Source organism: Barbus barbus (assembly GCF_936440315.1).
Source record: "Barbus barbus genome assembly, chromosome: 8".
In the NCBI taxonomy this organism is placed as follows: domain Eukaryota; kingdom Metazoa; phylum Chordata; class Actinopteri; order Cypriniformes; family Cyprinidae; genus Barbus; species Barbus barbus.
Window position 1 is genome coordinate 7,702,954 of NC_136736.1, and position 17,309 is coordinate 7,720,262.

At 39.7% G+C, this 17,309-nt stretch overlaps 1 protein-coding gene across 2 annotated transcripts in view; it reads right to left on the minus strand.

Moving 5' to 3' along the window:
* The window catches only part of LOC306873944 (RING finger protein 24), a 38,783-nt gene extending 21,938 nt beyond the window's left edge, over window positions 1-16,845 (minus strand). Inside the window, exons 1-2 of one of the 2 annotated variants that reach the window (XM_079423543.1) lie at window positions 16,531-16,542; window positions 13,608-13,661 (exon numbers count right to left, since the gene is read on the minus strand). In XM_079423543.1, the coding sequence (XP_079279669.1) occupies window positions 13,608-13,624 (17 nt within the window). In that variant the 5' untranslated portion in view covers window positions 13,625-13,661; window positions 16,531-16,542. Of the gene's footprint in view, window positions 1-13,607; window positions 13,662-16,530 lie in introns of both variants that reach the window. The other variant, XM_079423544.1, reaches the window with a different exon arrangement.
* Window positions 16,846-17,309: the final 464 nt, after the last annotated feature.

Below are 17,309 nucleotides of genomic sequence, written 5' to 3' on the forward strand. Positions count from 1 at the left end.
CCCCCCCCCCTGGTATGGGCATGTCTGGACATGCCTTTAGTAGACAAGAGACACGTTGAGACGATGTGTGTAAACAACGGGTGAGGTAGAGAAAAAACTGTGTGATGTAACAGCATATGCAGCTGGGTGTTAGTGGGTTGGGGTTGTACTGTCCCTATAAACATCTGACATCCTTGACCTGTCTGAATGTGATGGCCTTTGATACATTCGGAAACGCTCTCACTTTCACCCAGATTCCTACTGACCACCAACAGATTATCTACTTCACCTCTCCGTCTCTGCCTGTCCTCGTTTGTCTGTGTCCATTACAGCTTTACCCATGCAAAGCGTTCTGACAGATGAGGGTAAATATCCAAAGAGAAAATCAATAACCAGCTGCCTTTACAGAAACACAGTTATATCAATAACAGCATCCCTCATTCTTACCGATACAGTATGTACTAGTAAACATTAGTATTGTTTGACTAAGTTAGAGGTCTGAATCCGTCAGGCACACAATGCCATTTTGCCGCTGTGGCAAAATACGGTTCACTGTTCTTCTCGTTTCTTGCTGTACAGCCATTAATCGTCTGAGCTCTTGTGGCCTGTTTTTTGTCACAAAGCCAAAACATACATACACACTGACATTTTAATGCCCTCAAACACAAAGATGCATGTACTTGGGAAAACTTCTCAAGTTCAGGACATGGAAAAGAATCCGGAAAGACCTACATATTAAAAGAATGAGGGGGTTGGGCATGGGTTCAAGTGCATTAATGAATGAGAATCTCCATTGGCTGCAGGCAAGTACTTATCCTCCTTTTCCCCTCAGTGTCAGTGATAACATTCATTTTAATGTCATGTCTGTTGAATGATTACTTGCTAGCAAAATTTGCCACTATTTAATATAATTTAAAATGCAAAATATTCCTGTGCAAAGCTTAAGTTTCAGCAGCCATTACTCCAGATTTCAGTGTCACATGATCCTTGAGAAATCATTCTGATATGCTGATTTAGTGCTCAAGAAACATGTCTCAGGTCAATGTCAGGTTACAGTGAGAGGCTCAGAGACAAGAAAACGAAGTATGAGAGTGCATTTGCATTTGTCCCAACATCACTTTCACCCCAGTTAACAGTCGCAGCATTCCAACTGAGATTTGTGTTAATCAACCATAATGAGGGCAAACTGAGTACACAAAAGCAGTTTTGATAGGTTAAAAAAATCCACCACAATCATAAAATATACACTGATAAGGAAATTCTAGGGCAATATCATTAACAATTAATCAACAGCTTGCCCTGCTAATATAATCACTGATACATTTACTTTACTTTATGAAATATTATAATAATAAACATAAGATGAAGCATCATACAGATAAGATGTGTCATGAATCGATGGACAGATCTCATCACTGACGCAGTAAAACTAAACAAACGAGTTGAAATATTGGGCTGTAATTCCATTTTTAGTATCATTATAATAAGTTTTATCTTGTAATTAACAAAACAATTTACTGAGTGAAGGGATATTGTTGTTCTGCAAACTCATTTCTGCCGACATTGTCAGTTCAGTGCAAAATTCTTAATCCAATTTTACTTATGAGTCTAGTCCAGAACCATTCAAACAAAACTGGCTCACATAGCTTTAAACAAGCTGAATCTTTTTCCAGGTAACAGCAGCTATCAATTTTGACTTTATAACCATTTAACAGATCGTAAATGTGAAGAACCGCAGCGCTGATTTTTAGCGAAACTGATTACAGTTTATGATCTTTTGGCACTGCTAGGAAAAAACCTTTAGTTTACTCATGTAATATCAAGAATCCACCTTGGGAGTGTTAGGGATTTTCCTCAAATCTGATCCTGTGATGATGTTTCTTAAATGAGCAATAGACATCTTTCCTTCCTGTCTCATTCTCGATGGACTGCAGTACGATAGTTATGCAACTTTCAAGAATCTTGCCTGTAAAGGGAATCTCAAATAGTGAGCAGGTCAGATGGTGTGAAAGCTTTAGAAACACATGTCAACTTCTCAAAAAGGAGAAGAGGGAAAGCATGCAGAGGTCGCAGCAGGGATACTACAAATGAAAAGTCCCTGTGTACCAGAGTGACAGTTTCACCTACCAGCTTCTGCTAAGCAAGTGAGTCGCAGACACCAAATGTATTCCGGAGCCACTGTCCTGCTGTGAAAGACAACCCAAAGCACAAAAGGTGTTTTTAAGTGTCTGTCAGGCCATTGCTGCCACCCAAAATGAAGGGAAGTGAAACTAAACAGGTTCTTTTTCTGATCTTCCGTACCACAGGATGCAATATCTAGTCTCTTCTAGCCCCTACTTCCCACTATGTCACCGAACTAACCAGACAAGGTCATTCTGCAATGCTCGGCTTGCTGTAACGACACTGCCAAATGGTATTTTCACCTCAACTGAGGAGGAAAAGCTTTTCAATAGTGCACTGAGTCACTCTCAGAACTGAGAAGAAGTGCAATTTTACAATCCTTAATGTGCTCAGATGGGTTATAAAAAGTGCTCTTGGGCTTAAAAGAGGGTTCTGACTAAACAATGATTAATGTACAGTGAGCCATGCACACTTAAGCAGTAGCACTTTTTGGTTTTATTAAAACAAAGCAAAGAAACCTACTCTATAGTGCCCTGTATTTCCTTTTTAATTTCAGTGTGAATAAAGGAGTGAGAAGTAGCAAAACGTCTCAATAGCCCAACTGGTGCACTTGAAATATAATAAAGCACTTAAAGGATTCATTTTAAGGAAACAAATCTATTCCTACAAGAAGACTTACAACACTAGTAAATATCTATGATTGGTGCTAATGAAATTGCACTGGAGTGAAAGCCAGGCTTAACAATAATCTTGAATCTTGAAAAACATTATCATCATTATCAATCATTATCATGAATATTATCATCATGAACTTAGCATTTGCATTACTATTGTCTATGAATAATTCATGATCATACATAGTTCATTAACTGACACAACTTGGAATGTTAAAAATGCATTAGTAAACATTAACATTGATCAAATAAATGTTGGTTTCAACACTTGAAACCCATTTGTAACTGAATAGGGCTTCAACTGTTATACTGTAGCAATTTTTGTTGTCTTTCTATGCACTTCCTCTCATATATCTATATTATTACATAAGATCATTGGGCACAGTGTCACATTACAATTTATGTGCATTAGCTAAACTCTAATCGCAATCCTAGACCTATTGAGCCCTGATGTGAACAATGCAAACACTGACAGTATGCCAGACAACAGAGGAAATGCCTGATTAACCACCAAATAATCTTCCCAAGGGAGAACAACCCACCAGCAGACTGGGGAAAATGAAGTGTGTATTGAACATCACATACACTGAATTCTCCTAGCTAAAGTTAATACAGACTTGTGTCAAATATCTATGTTGTCATAATTCACCTTAGCAAATCACAATGGTTATTTAGCCAATGCTAAATCTGCATAGCAAAGCTTTCAAGGCACCCTTGACATCCTTCTGGGGAAAACATATGTAAGGTTCACTTAAGGTGGCAGTGGTTTTAAATAAACTAGTGTTAAGCTACAGTTTAGTTCCAGACTTCTGTAAAAAGAGACAAGCTGAGGATGCCTCCAACTTGAAATGGGGCACAAGGTTTTGAATTTAAATACTACATTTTGAGCACAAAGTTTAGAAACATATTGCACTGAAACCCAAGAAACTTTAATTTGAAGGCCCGAATACAGTACAAAACTTCAGTACAGGGAGAATTAGGTCATTTCCAATGTATGTGCCTTTAAACAGACACTATTATTTAATTTGCTCGCTAACCTAAATAACAGCTTTCCAGCCAGCTAACAATTATTCAGGTAGGTAACTGACTTTAACTAACTTAATCTGCAAGACACCTTTCAAACTATTACTATGATGGTAGTTAAACTAAAAGAAAATTGACTGTAGAAGACTATCGTTTATACAATTTTGTCCACTATTGCACAGCCTGTGGTAAAGCGGAGTATGCAATGCACACTTGTGTTGTATTGTCCATTGCATTCCAAAAAGGTGTTAGAAAAACAATTCATATGTAAAAAAATAAAATAAAATTGAGCATTATTGTCATTTAGCAGATTATTTATCCAAACAAAACTACAATCCATATATTTCAGAGACATTTTCAGTTTTTAAACCTACAAACTTTTGGTTACAGTTAGGATCTGTAACCAGTAGGCCACACAAACAATTTTTTTTATTAATCGCCAAATTCTATAATAGAGATCATGTTTGACCACTCTCATGACTTCTGGAAAAGTCTTCATTATGCAAAAAGTCCTGACTATAAAAGATGGAAATGTCCATTTTTGTTATCAGTAAGAGCAAAAAAATCCTTCTGAGGTTAAAAAAGCACCCTGGTATTTCTGGAAAAGACAATAAGATACTTTCTTTTTCTCTGTCTTTAGGCCAGCAGGACAGTTCACCATATACTGTACAGTGTACAGTGCAGGATATGCAACTTACTTTCTAACATTCAACTTCATTTTCACATTTGCTCATGAGTAATGTCTCAATCTGGCACTCAGCACAGACGCAAAATGAAGCATTTATCACAGTGAAGAGAGCTATAATTACACGCTCTGTGCGCAACCCTGATTGCTAAAGTGTTTGCATAGAGATGTTGTGAAACTCAGTCAAGCAAACCATCAGCACACACCTTTATGATGTCCTCTCTTATGTCGTCTGGCAGCTAAAGACCCATTGGCACACGTTAATGCATAGATATTTCACACATCCACTGAGTGGCCCCGAACATATTAAATATAAATGTCATTAAAATGGACATGCAAACAATATTAAAGAGGCATCCTAACTTTCACGTCACAACATAAATGACTGATTTGAACCATCCAACACAGGACATCAGAGTCATAGCAAATTCATCACTCAAACAAATAGCACACTTCACATCACTCCACTCACAATGGATGGCAACGGAGTTCATGTTGCAAAAATACGGGTCAAATATTGAGTAAAATATTCCATTTTAATCCAACTTTTAACAGGTGTTGGACAAAATAATGTGATTACATAATTGCGATTGTCTTTTATATATCTTTTTGTTGTTTACATTCTTTTTTGTTCAGCAGCAGTTAGTTACAAGCATTCAGTGAAATCAGTGACTTGTCGGACTTCCAAAAAACGACAAATCATGTGAGCCCGTTTAGCAGAAGCGTCAGTAAACTTTTCAGCCAAATTGCCTTAACAACCACAGTCTTTACAATTATGAATGCATTCAGAAAGTATGGCAAGACTTCATCAGTGAAGAAGAATATTGGAAGAAAACCAGTGTCACAATGAAAGTGAATGAAAGAGATCATCAGAAAGTAGGTCCTAGCAAACGTTGTGTCTAAACAACACAGAACTACTGCAGCAAGGGTTTTGTCCCCTTCCTGTGTTTTTCTTTTTTTGCATGTTTGTCACACTTAAAAGATTCAAATCATCAAAAAAAAAAAAAATAAGATTACACAAAGATAACCCATGTAAATACAAAATGCAGTTTTGAAATAATGATTTCATTTATTAAGGGAAAAAAGCTGTCCAAACCTGCATGGCCCTACATGAAAAAGTAATTGGCAGCAACAACCCTTGGCAGCAACAACTGCAATCAAGTGTTTGCGATAACTAGCAATGAGTCTTTCACATCACTGTGGAGGAATTTTGGCCTACTCTTGTATGCAGATGTGTTTTAATTCAGCCACATTGAATGGTTTTCGAGCATGAATGGACAGTTTAAGGTCATGCCACAGCATCTCAATCGAATTTAAGTCTGGACTTTGATTTGGTCACTCTAAAACCTTAATTTTGTTTTTCTTGAGCCATTCTGAGGTGGACTAGCTAGTGAGTTTTGGATCATTGTCCTGCTGCATAACCCAAGTGCGCTTGAGCTTGAGGTCACAAACTGATGGCCGGACATTTCACCTACGACTACGTAAAGTGTTTATTCAGCTTTTCATTCCAAGACAGTAAAGTCCATTCAACTAAAAAATTTAAAAATAACTCTATTACTCATACTGACACCACCCTTTGACCTCTCTACAAAACTTGTGTAACTTCCATAAAAATCGACATGACATACTCATGATTGTCTGTAAGTCCAAGATACCTTGTCTGTTATCCATGGGAACACTATCAAGTAGAAAGAAGACTCCTTGGCGAGTGCTTCTGGTAATCTTTCATCATAGGGAGGGTAGTTGATACCCCCCACCATCAAGGGAGGAGCTCAATATCTCAAGGCTTAGAACTGTAAAACTGTGTTTTTACTGTAAACATGCCCCTACTGAGCAGCAAACGTTACTCCCCACCTAACATTGCTAGCTGATCATTCGCTTTTAACAGCCGGATAGACTCCAAACATGACCAATAGGGCTATATTAGGGAGATTAATTTGGGTAATTATTCTTCATGTCAGTAAACGGGGGCATTGGAAGGCAAAGGAATTTTATGCAATGCATAAGATTCTGCATTTCCCCCCCAAAAAAAGAAAAAAAAAGGATAATCTACTAACCGTTAAAGGCTGGAAAAAGTTTGAATTACTCAATATCCTTGTATTCACTGGAGCCCTTTAAAACAGGAACATGCTTTGCCAGAAGTTGATTATTTTTTTTATTATCATTATCGGTTTGTGTTTATTTTTCTTAATGTCGGGAAAGAGCTGTCTGTCTTTCGCAAAACAGAGTCCCAAGCCAATTTCCAGCAACTTGTGTCAAGCCCCTGCATCTGAACAAAGGCTGCTGTCTAAATCTGAAGTGGAAATTTCCACTGAGCCTTGAGCCCTGGCTATCCCAGTTGCACATTTGAAACTTAATATTACAACAAAACTAAAGGGCTAGAGGACTTTGTAAGGGGAGTGGTGTGGGTTCTGACAGTGTCGGTGCCAGGTTAGTGAGAAAATGTGGTCACAAGTTTATAATTTCCTCTTATATATAGTACCTAACAAGATTTGATGGTCTTGCAGAACCGTGTCAACAGTAGTAGTCACTTAGTTATGGAGAAGAAAAAAAAAAACCTTGAATGCCCTGAAAATGAACTGATATCAAAGCTTGCTTTCAAGGCTTCAACTCAGCTGAGAGAATAATAGATTGTATCAGACAATGACTCTGCCAACATCTGCATAAATAAACACTTTTCTTATCAATGTGATGAGTAAATCCGCTCTTTCACTACTTTTGCCCTAGTCAATCTTAAAGGATGGTGCTTCTTTGAAAAACTTCTAACTCCAAATAAACTCACAATTTCACAAACTCAAAATCTTTTTTTTTTTTTTTAAGATTAAAGGTGGTAAAGGAAATTTTTAAAAAACGCTTTAGAAATCTGAGTTGGGGCCGAGTACCAAAACAAATTTGTAGCAATCAAAATGGATAATAAGAAATGTTTCTTAAAGCAGTCGTGACCTAATGGATAGAGAGTTGGACTTGTAACCCGAAGTTCGTGGGTTCGAGTCTCAGATCCAGCAGGGATTGTAGGTGGGGGAGTGAATAACCAACACTCTCTACACCCTCAATACCATGACTGAGGTGAGACCCTTGAGCAAGGCACCGAAACCCCAACTGCTCCGGGTGTATGTTCACTACTGTGTGTACACTTGGATGGGTTAAATTCAGAGCACAAATTCCAAGTATGGGTCACCATACTTGGCCACACACCACTTCCCTTTTCCTTAAAGGGGATTTTTTTTTATATAAAACCAATAAATCATGAACAGTCTCTCCAAACGAGCTGTTTCAGATTCTCCCTCTGTGAACGTCACCAAGGGGAAAAAGTCCCACCCATTTGTGACGCACTCTGCCCTATTAGCATAAACACAGCCCTGAGTGAGAAGCTGCGATCCGCCATTACTGGGGATATATACAATGTCAGCACCAAAGAGGCTTTACAAGTGTTGTGTTTTGGGATGCACTAATGAACATAGGAGTCGCCATAATCTCCCCCCATCTGAGCCGAGGTCACTGGTTAAATTTCATTTTCGAAGGAAATATCCCGGAAAAAATCGGTAACGTCCCATAAATGTTTATGAATTAATACAACAGCTCCAGACAAAGTAAGTATCACGCATTTGTTTTCCAAATTGCCTTTCTGAAAGAGCTTCTTGGCACTCTGTACGCTTATTGCTAAATGATATTGCTATCATTGTCTCTGTGTGTTTTCACTGATGTGAAAGTGCTATCAGAATGATTGTGAATAGGAATGTGGTAGTTAAAGTTGCATATGAAAGCAATGTGAGTCGATTGGTTGAAGTTGTCGAGCTCATAATCAGAAGTGGGACTTATAAACTTTGTGACAGCATGAGACCAGCTATGTTGTTATTTTTATCCCGCCGTGCTCCCCGTCTGTGTAATTCATAAACGCGAATTTATTATGCACAGTAATCAGATGACTGAATTTGAAACGAGTAGTTTTTTGTAAAGATAACAGGCTTATATTAATAGTGGAATGTTTAATTGCAAAGGCTAGCACTGCTAATGTGGAGCTGGAGCTCTTGAATCTCCTCCCTCTTCTCCGAGAGCAACAGCTCACTCGCATTTAAAGCAACACATTCAAAACAGCGCGTTTTGGCTCACACCCTAAAAGTGGCAATTTAAACAAGATGTAAAATCTTGGGGTATATTCAGCTAAAACTTCACATATAGGCTCTTGGGACATCAGAGACTTATTTTACCTCTTGTAAAAAATTGGCATAACAGGTCCCCTTTAAGCACCAAATCAGCATTAGAATGATTTCTGAAGGAACATATGACACTAAAGACTGGAGTAATAATGCTGAAATTCAACTTTGCCATCACAGGAATAAATGATATTTTAACACAACCATTTATATTGTAAGAATATTTGACAATATTACTGTTTTTACTGTTGTTGCTCAACCTAGGTCATCAAAAGAGATTTCTTTCAAAAACATTTCAATAAAATGGGCTTGATGAACAAATATATGCATTTATAAATAAATGAGTTGTAAATGCATTTTGACAGATCAAAAGCCATATTTATTAAATATATAAACGTGGTCATCCTAATGGATTGTTGGTCTTTCCTGAGCAAATGCAAATCTTGTACATCTACTGCATCTCTGACCCATGTGTAGTGAAACTTTACCTCATTAATAACCACATAATTCAGTCTTTAAGTTTGTGCATGATAAGAAAGGAACCTTTTATCAATGCAATCATCTAAATCATCAAAGAATAGCATTAAAAAGTCTCAGCTCAGTGTGTGTGGGCAGTGAGATTAATACACTGTTTATTCCAGGGCAATGGTGTTACTTCTACAGCTAATTAATCCACTTTAAGAAGCAGAGCTGCAGGTGAGGGATCAGACAGGACAGAGAAGAGGAGCCAACCCCTTATGACTTTATATCTGAGGAATACAAAAGGAGAAATATTGCCTTTTTGTGTTACACAAAAGCAAGAATGTCATATGGGTTTGGAACAACACAAGGATGAACAGAATTTTCATTTCTGGGTGAACGGGAATACGCACTGCAGACTAAGCACTGGAAGAGAGAAGATCTGATTTATAGGTCCAGGCGGATGATGAACACTCCGCATGCTATCAAATAGCTTATCTTGCAATAATTCTCTCCAATGCTCTCCTGTGCTGAGAGTGCAAGCTGGCTTGATATACTGATCTGAGAACAGATCTGCCATCGCTTTTATGAGTGTACAGTCTTGTGAGCTTAAACAGTAACATGAGATGGTACAAACAAGCTGTAGAAGTGACACCAGCAGCTGTTGCCCCTAATTTACCCTCTCAGCCGACATTCCCCACAGGGCCCTCATAAACAACTCTGTATTTATTTTTGCCGGTCTTTCTTGTGGACTTATTTCTCATCTTCTTTTCATCATGTGGCCATATAGTACACAAAATATGCATGCAATAATCCTTTGTTTATATTAGTATTAGTCAAGTATCTTTCGTACAGAATCAGTGTTTCTAAATCAACACAGAATGATTTTCTTTCAATGAGTCTATAAAAACTCCAGATTCCGGAAATACCAGAGCAACTGTTCATTAAAGAGACTTACAAGCTGTTGATGCAAGGCATTATGAAGGTGAGGGAACTCAGCTGAATAATCAATCACACAAGGGACAGCTTTAATCTTACAGAATATATGGGGAATTTCTATAACTGCATTTTGGTGATAGATAAACTTTAAAGGGTTACTCCACCCCAAAATGAAAATTTTGTCAATGATCACTTGGCACAAGGCACATACTTCTCTGTGCCTTGACAGTGTTAATTGTTTGGCAGTCAATGGGACAGTCACAAGCCTTTCATCCAAAATATCTTAAATTGTGTTCCGAAGACGAATAAAGCTTTAAGGGTTTGGAACGACATGGAGCTAAGTGATTAATGACAACATATTAATTTTGGGGTGGAGTAACCCTTTAAAAGAACAGTTCACCCAAAAATGAAAATTCGCTGCAAACCAACTCACCTTAAGGCCATTCAAGATATAAATGAGGTTGTTTCCTCATCTGAACAGAATTGAAGAAATTTAGCATTGCATCTCTTACTCACCATCAATGGATTCTCTGCAGTGAATGGGTGCCATTAGAATGAGAGTTCAAACAACGGATAAAGACATCACAATAATCTACACAACTCCAGTTCATCAATTCATGTCAAGTGAAGCGAAAAGCTGCGTGTTTGTAATAAACAAACTCATAATCAAGACATTTTTAAACTTCAAACCATTGCTTCTGGCTAAAATACACGTCCTCTATCCATAGCAATAAAGTTGTCCTGTTAGAAACAGGAGAGAACACAAAGATCAAGCGCTGTTTACAGGCAAAAACATTTTTAAACAAATATGTCAGTGGATTTGGATGTGAGAGGACTTTCCATTGGAGAAAGTCTTATTATGGATTTATGAACTGGTATTTTGTCCAGAAGTGACGGTTAAAATTCATTGGATTGGAAAAACATTGGTTCCCCTTCAGGAACTCGAGCTGCATCGAAAACACTAGGGGAACTCCTCCAGCGTGACCGCGCTCTGAATCACATGTGTAATCTGTCAAATGGAAGAGCGAGACGTCACAGGCGGGTGACGTAATCGACAAGGAAGCATACAAGCACGTGCGGTGGAGCCGGCATCAGCTTTTTGTCATTCAGCAACCGCTACTTTGTGTGTGTGTCTGTCGATCTGTGTTGTGAGTCTTATTTAGTGTTGTTTGTCCCTAAGCACAATCAATTGAAATAAGCTCCACAATGTGTGCAAGCACTTGGGCGAGAGCAGATCGCATCTCACATCTCAGTTTCTTCCAACCAGAAACGTAGCGGAGCTGCTAGTTCAGCCGTCTCCTGCCGGTGCGCCGTTCCAGGACACCGAGCTAGCCGCTCTGGGTACACCAGAGGCCAGTCTCGAGAGACTGGTTCCCTAAGTAGACTATTTGGCTGCGTGGAAACTACTGCCAAATGTGTCTCCATGGGTCCTGCATACTGTAGAGAGAGGCTACACAAACCAGTTTGGTTTTCCTCTGCCTCAATTCAACGGGGTGAATCCCACTCTGGTGGGCCCAGAGCAGGCTCTGGTAATGGAACGAGAAGTAGAGTACTCTCTTGAGGAAGGAGGCAATCGAGGTGGTCCCTCCTCACGAAAGAGAGTCCAGGTTCTACAGCCGGTACCTCATAGTTCCCAAGAAGGATGGAGGGTTGCGTCCCATTTTAGATCTGCGTCAGCTGAACCGCTCAGTCATGTGACTGAAGTTCAAGATGCTCACAATCAAACTTGTCGTGTCTCAAATCAGGTCAGAGGACTGGTTTGTCACGATAGATCTAAAGGACGCGTACTTCCATGTCTCCAACCTTCCCAGTCACAGGAAGTTCCTGAGGTTTGCTTTCGGGGGCGAAGCTTACCAATATCGAGTTCTTCCCTTTGGCCTAGCACTCTTACCCCATACTTTCACGAAGTGTGTGGATGTGGCACTGGCCCCTCTGCGGCTTCAGGGCATCTGCATACTGAATTACATCAACGATTGGTTGATCCTATCTCAATCAGAGCAAACGGCGGCTCGACATCGAGTTGTCATTCTCTCCCAAATGAAAGACCTGGGGTTAAGACTAAATGCCAAGAAAAGTGTGCTTTCTCCATTACAGAAGACCACTTATATGGGCACGGTGTGGGATTCGACCACGATGCAGGCACGTCTTCGTCTGTACGCTTTTCTCCCTATCGCTCTGTTCCCGGGAGTTCTGGCGAGAGTGCGCCGGGACGAGGTCAGTCTACTACTGGTAGCGCCGTTCTGGCCGGGCCGAGTATGGTTCTCGGACCTGATTTCTCTCCTCGACAGCACTCCAAGGGAGATTCCCGTCAGGAGAGATCTCCTCTCACAGGCGTGGGGCACTGTCGTCCACCCTCGCCCGGAGTTGTGGAAGCCGTGGGTGTGGCCTCTGAGGAGGCACAGCTCCTAGCTTCCGGGCTCTCAACCGAGGTTGCTGAGACCATCCTCCAATCCAGAGCTCCCTCTATGAGGAAACTGTACGCCCTGAAGTGGAAGCTCTTCACTTCATGGTGCGGAGGTTGCCAGCTCGACCCAGCTAACTGCCCGATTGGTACAGTTCTGCAGTTCGTGCAGGCCTGTTCCTCCGCAGGGTTAACCCACTCCACCCTGAGGGTCTACGTGGCGGCTATATCGGCCTACCACGCCCTTCTCGGTGGCCTTTCAGTGGGTAGACACCCCCTAGTACATGTTTCTTCCAGAGGCTGAGGCCTCCGGCCAGAGAGCTTATGCTATGTGGTGGATCAGGATGCTATTCCATAGCCTCGAGTCCTCTGCTCTCCCCTATCCTGGGGATCAAGACTCACTTCTTAGAAGTTGGCCTTTGGGACGCAGGCCCCGCCGACTTTATCCACTCGTGGCCCTTTTTCTCTCGGACACAGGGCAGGGACTTGGAAGTCTGGCGGAGTGGGCATCTCGGTCTCCTAGCGTTTTCGACGCAGCTCTAGTTCCTGAAGGGGAACGTCTCAGGTTACGTATGTAACCATGGTTCCCAGAAGGGAACGAGATGCTGAGTCTCGAGGCCACACTTCATTCCTAGAAGCTGATGCCAGCTCCACCGCACATGCTTTTATGCTTCCTGGTCGATTACGTCACCCTCCCATGACGTGTCGCCCTTCCATTGGACAGATTACACATGTGATTCAGAGCGCAGTCACGCTGGAGGCATTCCCCTAGCGTTTTCGACGCAGCGTCTCGTTCCCTTCGGGGAACCATGGTTACACACATAACCTGACACGATTTGTTTCTTACAAATGCAGCTTTTCAAATCACAAGACGTCAAATGAAGTTGTGTGGATTGTTTTGATTTTTTTTATAATCTATTTGGACTCTCATTCTGATGGCACCCATTCACTGCAAAGGATCTAAGAAAGTGATGCTTAATTTCTCAAAATCTGTTATATTGTAAAAACAAACAAACAAACATAAACTCTACATCAAAATCTACATGTTAGATGGTCTGAGGGTAAGTAAATTGACAGCAAATTTTCATTTTTGAGCAAACCATTTTTTTAAAGGACCAGACAACTTCAACTCAACTATCAAATATGTTGTAAAGCATTATATTAAGACTTACACTGGCAGATATATCATCTTTGTGGATTTTAGGCAGGATTCAGAATTCAGGAGCCTGCAAAACATGATGACTAATTCACATCTGTGCCTTTGAAATTTACATAATCTTTTTTTTTTTTTTTTACAAAAGAGTATTGAGGGGAACAAACATGCAAATCCAGCTGATGACGAATCGCCTCACTATCTAGAATGCATTTCCACATATTCTACCTGAATAAAACCATTTCTGGTCTTATCAAAAGAAAAAATTATTAGGAATAATTGGAATTAACTACATTTACCACAAATGAGCCATGAGTCAGATCTGGCATGTGTAAAACTATCCATAAGCATCATGTCAAAGACAGGCTAGGTTCAACAGCTCATTTGCATGTTAAGTAACCTCAAAGTTATATTAGAAAAAACTGAATTTATGTAAATCATAAGCATACAGTATCATACAAGCAAATTGTACATTACATTACAAAGCAGGAACATCAGAAATTACCATTTTGGTTTTAAATGTCAGCATGTTGAAATAAACTATTGTGAAAACAAATGGATTTTAGGGTCAGTTGCCACTGAATAGACTGCTTTTAACAGTGAGCTGTAGGCAAATGTTTATAGTTTTTGAGCACTGCTCCACATAATGCCACACTACTGACCTCTACACCATAGGGGGCTGTTATTTTCATTGTCTAATACCAAGCAGCCAGGATGGCATAAGGCAAACTGACATCTCTGGACATTGTGCACAAAAACAAATTCCTGATTAGTTCGTATTACGAGCCGTACATGTCGTTCAGCCAGCTACACTGAAAAACAGCATGCACAAGCTTGGTGTATTACACCAGAGACCAGACCTGCCTGCTTGATGAAGTGAGGGATGCAATTCAAGTAAATGAAATTTCTTGCCATGACACATTAAGAAGAAAGCTTTGGTTTGGATTTCTTTATAATATAAAGTTTACATGTGCACTTTGCGTATTTTGTCAATTAGCATAAAATGTGCTTTATGCAACTATAGCCTAGTTAAATCAGTATTTATGTAATTTAACTGGTAGGCCAAGACCCAAAATTGTTTGTTGGTCTGTTCTAATGCATCTAAAGTAAAAAAAAAAAGAAAAAAAAAAAGTGAAATGCAAACGATACCGTTATAATTGTGCATAACTACGACAGCAGAGTGGTCAGTGTAACTCTACTATGTTTTGGCACAAATTCATCTTTTACTTTTACTAGGCAGTCACCAAATTAGGCAAACAACAAAATGTGCATGCCCTCATCCATGCAATCCATGACTAAAACTAAGTTTTAAAAAAGTAAGACCCAAAATAAAGGTTTAGCACTGGATAGACCTACTAGCGAAAGTATGCTTATGCATTTTGTCATGTAATATCTCAAATTAAGACAACTTTAAATCAAGTTTAATGTACAATAACTAAACATTCTCCAGCGCTGGAGTTCATAATGAAGTGCACAGATTACTATTGTGTTTACTTTGTGTAAAAAAGCACATGGTAAACAAACAGCTGGGGTCAGGCCAGCACGTGCCTCGAACATTCTGCTCTCGCGCCTCCTTTTATTATCATAATGACTTCGAGAAGTTTGACACCACACGTGAATGAACGAGCATTCAGAGACAAAACCCTGTCGTAGTGGTAGACACAGCAAATAAAGACGTCAATACTGCTCAAATTCAGAGGTAAACCCGTTTGAGTTCCATTCAATCAAACCACTGATGAATACATTACTCCAGTTATATTAGTATCGGGCTGATAGTAGGCAGTGTTTCTGGAGTCTATACGGAGTAATGCATGCTCTCTGCTTGTAAAAGCAGAAGCATGTATGTCTAATTGTAATTAACATGAATATTATACGCCTATTAGTGACATTAAATGTCTACACCGGACGCGACAATTGTCGTGTCGCGACCGTTGCAAATCATTTAAACTTTGTGTCAGATAGTCATAAACCAAACGAGGCTTCAGTTTAAAGTCTGGAATTTGTCGTGCCGTGCCGCTCGCGTCCGGTGTAGACACGGTAGCTCGCTAGCCGTTCTGCTATCTAAAACATCCGACTCATTTATGCGAATCGATTCGTTCGAACAGTTAGTTTCAAAGAATCATTTAAAAAGGATTCAACGTTCTTTTACGTCATGAGGTCTTTGCGTCATCCCAGGGTGAGGCCATGCTTCAATAAAGTTTATGTATTGCTGCTTATTACGTTTTTTTCCATTTTATTATTACTAATAATAGTATATTATTGTAATACGCTCCAGGGTTTCATAGTAACACACATTTTGTTAAGAATTTTAAATAATATGCATTTACATTAAACTAGCCTACTAATTCTCTTATCTGAAAAATGTATTCACGCCCAAATAAAATTATATTTATTAAAGCCAAGGCTTGTTGATATAGCAGTCAACAAATTGGTCAAATATTTCCAATAAATTTGACATGTAATATTTAAGTTATTTGGCTATTAGAGTAACTTTCATAGTTTTCGTCCTATAAGTGAAATCCTTGGTTCAATCCCAAATCCTCGGATTTATAAATACAAATCGGATTATGAATCGGACATTTTCGAAAAAAGCGGTTCTCGCTCAATGAGTCGGCGAGATGTCGAATCACGAACCATACGGATCGATTCATTCCGATTCCTTAAAGACCGGTGTTTTGTGAAACGGTTCAACCGAAACATTACAGAGATCCGACTCAAATAAACGATTCGCTTACGACTCGGACACATTAACCAGCGGGCTAACAGTTAACGGAGTCTACAACGTTAAAAGACGGTTAATGTCTTAGGTTTAAGGGTCGCGCTTTAATCGGTGCACCCGAGGAATAAACACTGCCAATGAAGAATGTCTGTTTATGATAGTGCAACAACCACATGATGTATGTATTTATTGTTCATGTGGAGGTGTAGTATTATGGACTTACCAGCCGTTTCTCCGCCACTCCTCCCTCCTGCTCGATCACAAACCCAAACAGATGAAAGAGCTCAAATTCTGCGCCTCCGCAATGTAACACACCTTCTACCTTCTTCTAACAACCGACCATAAATAAATCAAATCAAGCCTTTAAATGCGCACAAATCCGAATGCATTATTAACAAATCAATGATCGCAGGCTGTATGCTAGTTAACTGATGCTCGTAAAACAGAAAGTAAATTCGCTCTCCAGATGGCTTGAGACTGTAGTGAAATGTGCGCGCCCTTGATTTAGGTCTTCATGGGATGGTCGATTGAGATATTTGGTGGTAGATATGAACTCTGCACGTAGCTCAAGACAAAAGCAGGTCCCTCCTCCTTCATCAGAGAGGGGATGAGGGGGAGTTGAGTCTGGGCGTGTGGGGAGGGATGCGGTTGCTTTCACAAAGGGAGGGGCAGATTCATACGTATCTCCTTATAACCAAACGTTGCTCCTCATTATATTCTCCAGAAATCCAGCTTTTTTCTTTCTTTCTCAGTGTAATGTAGCCTACATATTATTTTTTTTTATATATAAAATATAATATAAAACACCTGAAACCATATAGGAGAAGTGGTTTGGAGAATAATATTATAATAGGCTATAATATAATGTAATATACATTTACATTACATTCCTAGTCATTTAGCAGACACTTTTATCCAAAGCGACTTACAAAAGAGGATAATAGAAGCAATCAAAATCAACAAAAGAGCAATCAAATGCAAGTGCTATGACATGTCTGGGTT